This window comes from Stomoxys calcitrans, chromosome 1, assembly GCF_963082655.1.
Source record: "Stomoxys calcitrans chromosome 1, idStoCalc2.1, whole genome shotgun sequence".
NCBI classification, from domain to species: domain Eukaryota; kingdom Metazoa; phylum Arthropoda; class Insecta; order Diptera; family Muscidae; genus Stomoxys; species Stomoxys calcitrans.
The window spans coordinates 150,981,467-150,996,531 of NC_081552.1; the positions used below are offsets into that span (position 1 = coordinate 150,981,467).

The 15,065-nt window shown below is 40.7% G+C and overlaps 1 protein-coding gene across 5 annotated transcripts in view; it reads right to left on the reverse strand.

The window, feature by feature from the left end:
- Positions 1-12,363: 12,363 nt before the first annotated feature.
- LOC106084006 (bifunctional heparan sulfate N-deacetylase/N-sulfotransferase) overlaps positions 12,364-15,065 on the reverse strand; it is a 575,726-nt gene continuing 573,024 nt past the window's right edge. For all 5 annotated transcript variants that reach the window (XM_013247393.2, XM_013247392.2, XM_059361288.1 and 2 more), the window contains one exon: positions 12,364-14,100. In XM_013247393.2, the coding sequence (XP_013102847.2) occupies positions 13,998-14,100 (103 nt within the window). In that variant the 3' untranslated portion in view covers positions 12,364-13,997. The remainder of the gene's footprint in view (positions 14,101-15,065) is intronic.

Sequence of the window (15,065 nt, forward strand, 5' to 3'; positions counted from 1 at the left end):
ATGTTCCATTTGCAAAGAAAATCTACGATCATTGAGCTCGTCTCGAAAGAGAAACAAACTAATTGTTTTTTGTTGAAACATTTTTTAGTGCTTTGTGGGAGTCGAGCAAATTATCTGGAATCCTAGACTCCAACTCGGCAGCCCTGATTTAAACCAAATATTTTCCAAATCGGATTTTTTTTTTAATATTTATCATGAAGACCTTCTGCCCACAAACTATGGGTGTAAACCCCGATTTTGGGTAAAAAAAAACCATAAAGGCCTCTTTTATTGCCCGATTTGGCTGAAATTCGAAACAGAGAGGTTTATTAGACCCATTGACATCTGCAAACAATATAGTCCAGATCGGAAAAATTTTTAATATAGGTACCATATAGACCGATCTGCCGAATTGAGATCTTAAGAGAGTAAATAATAATTTATTACCCGATTTCGCTAACATTTGAAACTGTGGCTTGCATAAGGAAGAGGAGAACATATCTTATCGTGACTACGGTAATTTGAATTATGAACATTTAGTTGGTAAGGTCTACCAGGTGAACTGGGATGACATATTTACACTTTTAACTGTCGATCAGCAGACGGATAACATTTTACATCTCTATGATGCAACAGTTCCAATACGGATTAAAAGGGCTTCGGCCAAAACAAAGCCATGGTTCAATGTAAGACTTGGCTTACAGTAGATTGAAGCGTTTCAAGCCAGGAGGAAAGTTAACCGTTCTATTAATGCGGCTAAAATGGTGTATTATTCTTCAAGATATGATTGCGCAGGCTCGAAGAGTAAGTGGAAGGTGATACATGACATCGGAGTGGGTAAACCCAAGTCAAACACTCGATACCATGGGGATCTAGATGAACTCAACAGGACCTTCGTAAACATACCCGATATACAAACGGACACGCAATTTTACAGTGATGACGATGGACCGGCTTTCGTTTTTGATGCCCGTCGTCCTTTTGAGTTTAGAAGTGTTAGCCATGAGGAAGTGTATGAGAGTTTTGTCCGTGTTAAGTCAAATGAAATTGGCTTGGACGAAGTTGTTACTTCCATATCTCCTACCGCTACCGTTGAATGTTACTTCCATATCTCCTACCGTACTTTACGTACCTGTTTAATTCAATTTTGAGCTCCAGTGTGTATCCTATTACTTGGAAGCATGCGAAGATTATCCCTATTCGCAAATCCAACGTTGATTATCGGCCGATATCAATTCTATGGTATCTCTCTAAGGTTTCCGAGAAAATTCTTCATGGTATGATCCAGCTCGGGCAATATTTGGATATTAACATGGGTATGGTAGCGTACTAATAAAATAATGAGTAAAAGGATGCAAAGGTGAATTTCCGAACATCGTGTTCTCTAACGAGAAAAATTTCCCAATGGAGCAATCCGTAGACTCTCAAAATGATTATGTTTACTTAACAGAGCGCACGTAAGAGAATTTGAGCCTTCGAAATAAATTTCCAACCGAAGTAATTTTTGGGATGCCATGGGCAACTGTGACTGCCGATGGCCGCTTTCCAATCGTTTTCATTGACTGACTGACTGACTTCAAAGTAAATGCGACTTATTATCGGGAAAATACTTTGAAAGCTGCTTTTGAGCTGTGGGCGTGAAAATTGAAGAGCACACCAAAACACGGACTAACCTTTTTATCTGTCAAAAACAACCTGACCACCCAAAATGGCTGATATAACAACATATAAAACAGATATGTGTACCAACATAACAGAACAAATACGAAAATCGAACATACGTAACACACGCAAAATAACGGATATATTTTGATCAGACCTCGAATGTTTTTCTAGTTTTTTTCCGCTTCCACCCCACTGTGTGACGTGCTTATTGCGGTAAGGGAAAGTTGCCAAGCACTAAATCCGAGTTAGACAGAAGTAGTTGTTTTCCGCAGGAGATACAAGTTACCTACCTGTCTCCTTGGGAGGAGAGTATGTTATATGTATTGAAAGCGTAAAATGCCAGGGTGCTTTGCTGGACAGGTAGTTGAACTTTAAATCAAACATTTTGAAAAGGGCAAGAAAAGCTGCTATTGTCCTATACAAGAGAGCTATTGACAACAGTTGGGGGCTTGAATCGCATGGCATGCACTAGACTATACTGCAAAAGTCCACCTACTTTGTTGTAACCACATTTGTATGTGGAGGTGGCGATCCTCGTCGAGCTCCATATGTGAGTAAACTTGTTCCGGTCCATAGGACAGATCGCCGCAGAAACGCTTTGGCCATTAGTTACTAAAGGCCTCTCCTTGTTATATCGAGTATCTGTATCTCCACTCGATAAAGCAGTTTGTCCTCGACTGCAATTGCAGCTACTCCGTATATGTAGCATCCCACTATCCACAACCTGTGGTTGCGCCCGGTAGCTCTTTGAGCTGAGCTTCTCGTATTGACGTTGGACACCACATAAATCGGAACTGACGAGTTCCAACCCGTGTGGCGCTCAAAGTCACCTCGGGCCAACGAGTGATAGATGGAGGGATGTGAACATTGCAAAATCATGTGGCCTAATCTAGACTTGTGGCCTAATCTAGAACAGACGTCTCAGTCATTGTGTCCGTCGTTAGAGGTAACTGTCTGATCAGAATACATGCTGACAGACTGAAGGTTGCAAGTAATGACTTTTGCAGAAGCTGTGAGGGCGTCGAGGAAGAAGAGACTATAGAACATCTGCTGTGTGTGTGTAACGCACTGACAGTCAGAAGGAGTTTGTCTGATTTAGCAGAGGTGTTCATTCGGGATTCGTTGGGCTTTTTTAAAGCGATCTGGATGGTTCAATTTTTTCAGGGTGCGCCAGAGAATCTTACTTACTTGGAACAACTCCCAAGCGGTGAGTTGTGTGGAGGGGGTCGAGGGAGGGCGCATCTGGATGGGGAAGTCTCCATGTTTGTTTGTATCTCCAGTCAGTTGCCATCATGCCCTGGTCTAGGGAGCAGCGGGCCTTCGCCGTCGAGAGATTCTTTTTTAATGGTCGCTCACTTGCCTCCCGCTCTTGCTTTGAAATTCCCCTTCACAGACTCGTTCCTGGTTGTAATTGGATTCTGCTGTGGGTTAACTCATTTCGGCAGTGCGATAGTCTTTCTTTACCCAGAAATGGACTTCAACGAACCATCGAAACTCTGGAAAATATCGAAAGAGTGAGGCAGTCAGTTATGCGTTCGCCCCGGTGTTACGCTCGCAAACACGCAGCTGCTATGGGAATTTTTCGATCTCCAATAGCCTCCACGCCCTCCAGATTCGAGCCCGTGCGATTTCTTTTTATGGGGTTACTAGCTGGCCCGGGGCCGCTCCGCTGCGCCTTCTTTTACTTTATATGGAACAAATGATTCCTTGGAATATTTATTTTCGACAATTAAAGATCTTTTAGAGAAATTACATGCTAACTTGACTAAGAGTTTAACAATATAAATTCCTTTATCTGAATCCCACATGATCTTTATTGGTCTACGAATATAAGTTTGAATGTAAGGTGTACTCTATTCCTAAAATACTTCATTGCATTCTGATTTAGTGGTGTTTTCGGGGGAGAGGTGGTCCCCCAGATACTTGGCCCTGAAAAAATATCAGCATTGTGCTCTTCTCTCAAATACCATTTATTTAAACCCCATATTGCCATTGGCTTTAGAGGAGTTTACAGGATGAAGCGTCCCCCAAGCACATGGCCCCAAAATAGGTTCTCAAATTCGTTTCTAATCAGAAATACCTTTCATTTGAGCCACATATTGGCATGGTCGAAATTTTTTTCTCTTTGGGGGGATTTTTCTGGGAAAGGGGTAGACCTTCAAAAAAATTGGTCCCGAAAATGGGTGTCAATTCTTGTTCTACCCCCCAATTCCTTTCATTTAAGATCCACATTGACATGGTAGGTAAATATGCCCGATTTAGGGGTTATTTGGGGATTGGGGTGGTCCCCAAAACACTAAGCCCGGAAAATATATCACCAACGTGCTCTATTCTCATATATCTATATATCATTTATTTAAACCCCATATTTCCATTGCCCTCAAAATTGAATATCAAATTCGTTTTCTAATATCATTTAAACTCCTTACTGCAAAAGCAAATATGTCCGGTTTGGAGTATTGGCCCTAAAAACTATGAATATTTAGTTCCACTCTCTTTAAGACCCAAATTGTCTTGGTTAGCAAATACGTCCTATTTTGGGGTTGTTATGGTGGTGGGACGTCCGCTAGACAGTTGGCCCCCAATGTTGATATCAGATATGTGGTCTACTCCCACATACCTTTAAATTGAGCGCCATATTTCCATAGTCGGCAAACATGACCGGCTTGGGTCGTAAATGTGTCCCCTTTGGTGGATGTTTTTGGTGAGAGGCGGCCCCTAAAACACTTGGTCCCATATTTGGATATCACATTCGTATTCTACATTCAAATACCTTTTATGTAAGCCCCATATTCCTATGGTAAGTAAATAAGTCCTGATTGGGGCCTGTTTTGGGGAAGGGGTGGACACCCCGAAACGTGGTCCCACATTTGGATATCAGATTCGTATATTACTCGCAAATACCTTTCATTTGAGTCCCATATTGCCATGGTCGGTAAATATGTCCGATTTAGGGGTGTTTTGGGGGTTGGGGTGGTCCCCCTAGCACTTGGTCCGACAATTGGATATCAGATACGTTTTCTTATCCTAAATACCTTTCATTTGAGTCCCATATTGTCGTTATTGGTCTAAATATATGATTGGTAGGTTTTAGGGTGGGGCAGCCCCCCTAGGTACCCCATCCGAAATTTGGATACCAAATTTTTACTGAGAGCACACAAAATTTCGCATAAATCGCACAACCTATCTCCGAGATCTGGCGTTTCTGTAAATTAGGGTTAGGGGGAGTGTCCGCCCCCCCTTCAGATATCACCACGGGGTCATTATGCACCATCTGTGAACATTTCAAGAAAATCGGTTCAGCCGTTTCTGAGTCTATAAGGAACACACAAACATACAAACAAACAAACCTACAAACAAACACAAATTGATTTTTATATATGAGATTTGAAATCCCGGGTTATATCGATCGACCGCGAACCATAGCCTCAAGAACAACATTCACCTCAAGAACAGCTTTCGCGACTCCATTGCCAACATACCGATTGATATGCTGTAAAGAGTGGAAACGAATTTCATAAATCGATTTAATCTGTGTATGCGCAATGAGGTCGCCTGCATGAAAAAATGAAATATTGAATTTGCAAATATTCTAAAAAAAAAGAATTAGAATAATAACTGAAGTGCTCGTGTTTTTATTGACTTTTTTAATAAGTTAATTTCTTTAGCGCACCCTGTAGTTATTTATAAATTTTCAGATATTTTAAATTTCAGATTATTATTGAAATCATTTTGCAAACATTTTTTTTAATAATTTCTTATTCTTTGTATCTAAAATTGACTTTGTGATCCTATAAAATCGGACTATAATTCAAAATAGCCGCTAAATAGACTGATCACTAGACTAAAATCGTTGAGGCAATGAATTCTTCATTTTTCATCCGATTTCGACGAAACTTGGCACAGTGAGTTATGGAAGATCCCTACCCATTCCAGTCAATCCAGTCCAGATCGGACTTTATTTGGCTAAAGCTGCTATATAGACCGATTTCCCGATATATGGTATTGAGCCTATTAAAGGAGAATTTTTCACCCGATTTTGAACAGAATAAAGGCTCCACGTTTTGCACTGTGAATGAGGATGCCCCCACTAGGATTACGAGGAGGTGCAGCAGCTCGCCAGACATTTCCATTGCATACGTATCCTTGCAAGCCGTCATCTCTCTGGGATCAGTCCACCTCTCCATAATTCTCACCATCGACCGACCACCCGACTTCATAACCTCTGAGCGCCGGACGTTTATCAATCAGAAGAAGGCCGATTGGGCTGCCTTCAGAGAGTATACCAATCGCCGCTTCAGTGAACGGACACCCCCCTAGGATGTGCTAAATGCCGAGAGGAAATTCCGAGACATCATTAACGCAACAGCCGCTCGCTTTATACCAGCCGGTCGAACACCCCAAGTGCGGCCCATTTTCCCGGCGCAGGCAGTGGTACTCGCAGACGAGCGAGATGGGATTCGTTGTATGGTCCCCACTAACCCCAGAATCAGCGAGCTGAATCTGGAAATAAACAGGGTAGTCAACGTACATAAGCGGAATTTGTGGCTGGAACACTTGGAGCAATGTATCTTAGGCACCGGTTTAGGCAAGCTGTGGTCTACTGTTAAGTCACTCTCGAACCCCGGTAGACGCGATTACAGCACCTCAGTCACTTTTGGCGTGACTGATCCGAAGAGATGCGCCAGGTTGTTCAACCGACAGTTTATTGTGCATCCCGAGAATGACAGGGCAAGGAGGAAAGCCATTCGCCATATTCGTGATCTCGGAGCCGAGGGACACCCATCACAATTTACCGTGGGCGAAGTTACGAAAGTCATCCGTGGCACCAAATCATCGAAGGCGTTGGGCCCTGACGGAATCTCTACATTGATGTTGAAGAATCTGGATTTACCTGGAGTTGAGTACCTTACAACTGTCCTCAACCTGTCTTTGAACACTCTTATAGTTCCCGATGTCTGGAAAATAGGCAGAGTAATCCCGCTAAGTTATGCAGCGCCAGTGAAGTCTCGTTTGCGCTGTGACATGCAGGGAATAATATTCAGATCTATCAGAATGCCACCCTCCGAACTGCGACGGGCTGTCTCCTCAGTTTTTATGTGGACCACCTCCATCAGGAGCTAAAAATCCCACCAGTGCGAAGACAACTACATGCTGTCTAAGCAATACATTTTGGGCTGTTATCGTAGAGACCATCCAAATCATCATCTTGTGGATAGATATCCACCGCCCAGAAGCCTTAAGGTAGATCTACATGATCTAGAGCGTGAGGTTCAGCGCTTCATGAGAGAACCTCTAGATCAAGCGGCATATCAAGCAGGTATAGACAACATTTATGCGGACACGGTAGCAGATGCGGTAAATAGCAATAGGGTGAATGTGGTCCTTGGAGAACGACCGCCTCCCATTGCATCTGAAGAATTTGACCTCCCCCGGCAAACCAGATTTGTTCTGGCTCAATTACGTTCCGGCAGATGCAGCCGATTCAACTTCTACAGAGCAAGGATTGATACCGACGTACAAGTAACCAGGGACCGCACGATACACGTCACCTGTTTACTCACTCGACTCAGACCCAGATCCCTGAGGTCCCCATCTTAGTGGCAGAGTTCCTGGGTCTGGACACTCAACAGAGTCAAGCAGACGAAAGATAGAACACAATAAACTGCTACAACAACAATAACAACATGGTTAGATCTGGACCACACTTTACAGAAATGGGTGGGGGTCTACCATAACTCACTGTGCCAAATTTGATCGTAATCGGATTAAAATGACCAATTTATTGCCTCAAGACTTTAAGCCTAAAGATCGGTCTGCATACCGGCTATATATAACTAAATTCCGATTTTATGGTATCAGAACGTCAGATTTATATACAAAGAATTAGAAACCATTCAAAATTGTTAGGAAAATGTTTTTATACCCAAGATATCTGCAAAATTATAAATATCCAGCTTTTGGGAATATCTGAGTAAATATCCGGGTATTTAACCAATTCACTGGGTAAATACTTTTTGGATATTTTCCCATCGCCCGTCTCTAGTAATTATCCAAGTCGTCGGTATTCAAAAACTCACCGGCTCCACGAAATGCTATGAGAGTTAGCATCGTAATGTACAAGTACTTTGTTACTGTGGTGTATCCACATTTGTTATTCTCAATCGTTTAAATTATTTATTTTTTAACAAAGTAGGTTAAGTTTTCATTTTCTTTGCTAGTTTATATAACACTTTTGAGTTTTTAAAAATGTGTTAGATTGAGTAGGCATTGGATTGTCATTTTCTTTTCTTTTGATTGTACAGAAAAATTTGAGAGAGTCGAAAAAATATAACTGACGTGTCAGCAAGCAAAAATAAAAATAATCATAAATTTGTTAATTGTTTGCGTTTTATTTCGTTTTGCACCTTGGACGTGGTTAAGACGTGGCGGCCCCGACTACACGTTAAAGCACATAAGACAATGTTTCATTCGCCAACCGGAAACGCCAGCAGAGCCCTAGATCATCATTTTGAAGAAATCATTCCTGGAATGAATTCACCATTGGCTCATGGTAACATTTCGTCAAACTCTATAATGGATGACCCGCTACCAACAGGCCCAGTGGAGGTTTCAAAAGTTTCAGTGAAAATTCCACCATTCTGGCGCAACAATCCAGCATTATTGTTCAAACAGGTTGAAAGCCAATTTATAACATCTGGAATAACATCCGATTCAACCAAATTCCATACAATTGTTGGATCCATAGACGCAAGCGTTCTTTCGGAGGTAAGCGACCTTATTCTCAATCCACCAGAAACAAATACAAATACAAATAAACAATTTTATCGGCAAGCAGTGAATCTTTAAGCAATTTGGCGGCTATGGCCGATAAGATTTCTGATACCGCGGAATCATGGGATGTTAGTGCTATATCCTCAAGAAACCCGACAGAGTCGACACAAATTCAGGATTAAAAAGCCAAAATTGAAGAAATAATCAATCAAGAAGCCGTTCAAAATCAAGAGGCAGGTCGCAGAGTTAGTTATCGTTGCCAGTGTTAACAGGCCAATAATTGGCGCTGATTTTCTTAGCCATTTTGGGTTATTGGTTGCTGTAAAGAACAATCGTCTGATAGATAATACGTCCAGAGCGGAAATTAAAGCAACGTTATTTTCTGGGTCTTTAAATTCTGTAAAATCAATTTCAAAAAACTCAGAATTTTGTAAGCTTTTTCTACAATTTCCTGAACTGACGCAAAGTGACAATCGTATTTCACCAGTAAAGCATTCTGTGAAGCATGTTATCCACATAGAAGGTCCACCGGTTCATGCAAAAGCACGAAGATTGTCCCCTGAGAAGCTCAAAATTGTAAAGCGTGAGATTGATTTGATGCTGCAACAAGGTATATGTTGTCCTTCGAAAAGTTTCTGGGCAAGTCCGTTGCATTTAGTCCAGAAGTCAAATGGAGAGTGGCGTCCATGTGGCGACTAGCGTCGTTTAAATGCTGTTACCTATCCCGACCGCTATCCTGTTCCTCAAATACACGATTTTGAACACATGTTGAGCGGTAAGCAAATATTTAGTAAAGTGGACCTTGTTAAAGCATATCATCAAATACCAGTTGAAGAATCTGACATTCATAAGACTGCAATTATAACTCCATATGGGTTATTTGAGTTATCTCGAATGAGCTTTGGACTTTGTAATGCAGCTCAGTCTTTTCAGCGTTTCATACACGAGGTCATACAAGGTTTGGATTTCTGTTACGCCTATATAGACGATATCCTCATTGCGTCAAACAACAAAGAAGAGCACTTGGAACATCTCAGGAAATTATTTTCAAGATTTCGAGAGTTTGGTGTTACTATTAATTATTCCAAGTCGGTGCTCGGAGTTGCAGAAGTCGAATTTTTAGGATATGTAGTCAATTCAGATGGTATCAAACCTTAGCCATCCCGCGTAGAAGCAATCAAAGGCTACAAGTTGCCAGAAACTGAAAAAGAGCTGCAAAGGTTTTTAGGAATGATACATTTTTATAAACGATTTATTCCTAATGCAGCACATCAACAGTCAAAACTTCATGCAATCTGTTCTGGAAATAAAAAGGAAACGAACGCAAAGATCCAATGGACAGAGGACTTACTTGAAGCTTTCAAGGAACACAAGAACTCTTTATCTGATGCAGCTCTATTTGTCATCCAAAACTCAAAGCTCCGACATCTTTGTGGATTGATGCATCGGATACAGGAATGGGTGGAGTTTTACAACAATTTATTAGTGGTGATTGGAAACCCACAGCATTTTTCTCAAAGAACTTGAGGTCGTCTCAAATGAAATATAGTGCATATGACAGAGAACTTCTCGCAGCATACTCAGCATTGAAACACTTCCAATATTTTTTTGGAATGAAGAGAGTTCTTTATTTGCACAGACCACAAATCCCTAATATATACATTAACATACATTTAAAGGCATCCCCAAGGCAACTGCGACAACTTGATTACATAGGGCAGCATACTGTCGACATGAGACATATTTCCGGAAAAGATAACACAGTTGCAGACGCATTATCTCGCAAGAGTCCGACACAGAATTACAACAATTACTAAATGATAACACATCTCTTGCCTTGAAAAAAATGGTTGTCCCTGGTTCGAATGTTGAAGTTTATTGTGATGTGTCAACAAAAGCAATACGACCATATATAACCAAACATTTTCGCAAGCCTCTTTTTGAATCACTACATGGATCTAATATCTCACCCAGGCATCCGAGCAACAACAAGCATGATTAAAACTCGTTTTGTTTGGCCATCAATATCTAAGGACCTGCATGTTTGGACCAAATTTTGTATATCCTGTCAAAAGGCAAAGGTTAATCGCCACGTCAAGAGTCCTCTTGGAAATTTTGAGTTACCAACGGAACGTTTTAAAAATATCAGCATCGTTTTGGTTGGTCCGCTACCTCTATGTCAAAATTTCAGGTATGTTCTCACTTGTATTGACAGATTTACCAGATGGACCGAGGCTATACCGTTGACAGACATAACAGCAACAGCCGTTGCCTCAGCATTTCTGTCAGGCTGGGTTTCGCGATATGGAGTTCCGTCATCTATTACAATAGATCAGGGAAGACAATTTGATTCTGGTCTTTTTCGAGAATTTTCGCGGTTATTAGGAGTAAATGTTACCCATACAACACCTTATCATCCGCAAAGCAATGGCCAAATTGAAAGATGACATAAAACAATGAAGGCAGCTATAAAGTCATACAAATCGCAGAATTGGGTAGAAATTCTTCCTGTAGTTATGATGGGTTTGCACTCGGCAATTTTTCAAGATGTTGGTTATTCTTCTGCTGAAATGGTTTTTGGTACCAACCTCAGACTTCCTGGTGAGATATTTGATAACGTCAACTCCAAATATTCAGACAATAGGATCGATGAATTTCATAATAATATGCAAAATATAAGACCAACTCCTGGAATAAGACATGGGAAGCATACAATTTTTGTACCCATGGATCTACTGAAATGCTCACATGTTTTTTTAAGAAATTATGCAGTTCGAAAACCTCTACAACCTCCCTACGAAGGCCCATTTCAAGTAATTTCGCGGACTAGTAAGATATTCAAAATTAGACGAGGCCAGGATGAAAAGGTTATATCCATCGACCGGCTCAAACCCGCCTATCTCTTTAATGAATCAGAGCCAATTCAAGTTCCGGATACTTCAAGCAATTCACAAGGAACGTCAACAATGAAATTACGATCCGGAAAGAAAGTATCATTTGCTCCTGGAGTATAAATTTCGTTTTCACTAGGGAGGGGGTACTGTGATGTATCCACATGTATTATTCTCAATCGTTTAAATTATTTATTTTTAACAAAGTAGCTTAAGTTTTCATTTTATTTGTTAGTTTATATAACACTTTTGAGTTTTTAAAAATGTGTTAGATTGAGTAGGCATTGGATTGTCATTTTCTTTTCTTTTCATGGTACAGAAAAATTTGATGGATTCGAAAAAATATAAGTGACGTGTCAGGAAGCAAAAATAAAAATATTCATAAATTTGTTAATTGTTTGCGTTTTATTTCGTTTTGCACCTTTACCACGTCATTACCTTTTGTTTTGCTCTGCTCACCAGTCGTTGCAGCTCTGACGTGGGTGGTGGTCTCGGAGAGTCGAAAGGCACACAAAGTGATGCCAGGTATGTCCCATTGTCTTCCCGGCTTAGCACTGTTGCATTCGACGTTGACAACTCTCAGGAAAAGTGATAACTTAATGTTTTATGACAAATAAGACAGGTCCTCGCTCGGGTTCCCGTGTTCGTATAGAATGATTGGTAGTTGAAGTGGCTCATCCCAGTAACTTTGTTCCGAATCGTCTCAATGGCTTCTGTTTTAAAGCAATATTGAGCTTAGCTTTGCCTTTATCAGAGCGGGTGTTACCGTTTCACTTCGGTGGAGGTGTATCTGGTTGAACTCAGTTGATAGTTCTCCAGTAACCGGATTCTTGAGAGTCGATTATGTTGACGTCTACGGCTCCCTCGTATCTAGGCTGAGATGAGCTCTCTGCCGCTGTTGCTAAGTTACTTTCGGGGTATTTTAGTGACATGCAGCCAACTCCCACTTCAATAAAACGAATCAATTATGAACGACGATATTAATGTTCTTTCGAAGAAATTTCATGAGTATTTCATGCGCCGTGTTGTAACCAACTTAGAAATAAAACAAACATTTCAAAGGTCAAAATAATAACTAGAATTTTATTTTTTTTCTTTTACCGTTTTGTAAACATTATCCTGACAAACATCGCATGTGCATGTTTAACGTAAGTGTATGCTACGTTAACAGTGCACCGCGCTTCTATGTACGTTGCGTTCTTATGATTAGTTAGTTATGCGTTATGCTACAGTTTTTCATTTCATTTTATTTCATCTCATCTCGATTTGTTCTATGTACAAAGCAGTTATTAGGACTAAATATTTATTTACTTTAAACACCATTCGTTGGAGAGCTCGTTTAATTCTGCACTCAGCTCTACTACCTAAGCATGTGCATAGAGTAGGGTGGGAGGGGGCGTGGAGATGGGCGGGACAAAGCTTAGTATTATCGGCTAAAGGATGCATCCGATACTTTGATCCTAGTGGTAGTTAACGAAGTCATCATCGCATCCGTTTGGCTACTGAGGGTTGGCCCTTTTTAGTGTTTTTTGCTGGCTTCGTTTTTGTTTGCATTCTATTTTTACTTATTTGCTTTATTGTATAGATTTGCTTTACATGCTACACATACATCATAGATCTACATAGGGGGAGTGGGTAGGGGATTTACATTTACATTACAGGGCATCGTTGTGTGCCCTTTACTCTACGGTAAAGGATGAGCAGCAGACTAAAGGATGGCTCATTGTATAACTAAGTTCTAAATGTTCTTTATATAGTCTAATCTATAGTACATTAATGTATCTGTCATATAGGGTGACAGCACTATGCGCTTGTGGGTGTGTATGTTTTTGTGTGTGTGATGGGTGCATACATGTCCAGGATGGATTTTAAGCTGGGGCGGGCGGTTTAACAAATGCATGCTAGGTGACCCACATTTCCCATTTATCTCTTGTTGGGATCCTTGGATAATGTATTTGGACTGTTGCAATGAAATTCTATGGCGCCATAGTCCCGAACACATTAGCATGGTTTTTGCCCGCCACCACCACCACCACGGCGGATGTGACAACCGTAATCCATCCAATCATTGATTCATCCATTTGCTTTGCATCTCTTGATAGATATCAGAGAATATTTAATATCATGTTTTTCCAAGTTTTTCTGTTATAATTCCTGCTAAAATAGTCCATATCCGGTGAGAAGGGGGGATTTGTGATGTCCATAGAATACAGCTGGTTGTGGTGGTGGTATCGATAACGGTTGCATGGGGGGCAGAAAGCGGAACGTATCATCAACAATGACATCGACATCGCCAGTGCCACCATCAACGGCATCAGCATCGACAGCATGCATCCTTGCGGACCTATGCACACGTTGTCGATTATTCGAGTACAATACTGGACCGAGGTGTTGGTAATGCCTTTGGTGCTGATGCTGATGTTGGATTTGGATTTGGTAGACATGATTATTGTGGTGGGCATGGTGGCGATGCACGTACTCTTCTTGATGGCTATGTTGCTGACGAACTGGATGATTATTAGGCAGCTGGTGTTTGGACAAGCGTTGCTGCTGACTCAGCTGGGCGGGCTGCCTTGGTAAATAGCTGGAGTTTGGATGTTTGTGATATGACGGCTCAAAGATGAACAATTGCAAATGCAATTGTTTTCTTAATCTTGCACGCAGTTTACGTAATTTGTGTTGCTGCTATCACGTACCCGTTGACAGGTCATCTTTAAGCCACTGTGGAATGGGACGTGCTCCAAGTTTCTTCAATAGCTTCACAAGTGCTGTATTGTGACTCAAATAGTATCTGGAAATAAATGGAAAGAGCAAATAAAACCAAGAAATATGAGTACGATCTTAAATGCATTTGGTGGAAGAAAGGCGCGAACTTAAGCGTCCATATATAAAGAAAATTTTATTATGGAAATGAAAAACAAGCAGAAATGAAAAACTAAAATAAAATTAAACCAAGAGTTAAATTTTGCAGTGGTATTGGCACATATACGCTGAATACTTTTCTTAAGAAGTCAATCAAAGCAAGCAAAAAGAGAAGTACATTTTATTTTGGCGTTTCAATAAATCACTAGCTAGGAAACGATGGATTCCAATAATTCGAGCAAAATTTTAAAAACCTTGTCTGAAAAGAAGGCTAAATGTTTCCAAGAGGAGACAATAAAACTAATGAAAGTGTGCTAAGTTCGGCTGGAACGAGTCTTATATACCCGCTTGACACGACAGTCGCCTTGGTGCCTTAAAATAACCCATGGCCACCATGTTCCCGCGGCGATCGGTCTTTCGGACTGGAACAACCTATAGAAGCTAGACGAGGATTGCTACCTCCACAACAACAACATATAGATAGCAACTAAAACAGCTTCAAAAAGATTATTATAGGAAAAAGTCCATATGGAATTACTTGTATACATACATATGTGAAAATTGCTTCCTATGGGAGCTCAAGAAGTTAAATTGGAAAATCTGTTTGTACGGTAGATATATCAGGCCATGGTCCGATTTGAACCATACTTGTCATGAATGTTGAAATTTATTTTAAAAACTGATCAAGCTGAATCTGATAAAAATTGTGTCCTCCTGGTTCTCACGAAATCAATTTGGGATATCAGTTTATATCAAAGCTACTCTACACACGATTACAGATAGTTTTTTACCATGGACTAATAGTGAACCATGTGAAAGTGTTTATGGTTGTCGGGATGCGGTTTGATATCATCCAAAGTATAAAATAGTCTAGTTCGAAGACAACATGCTTTC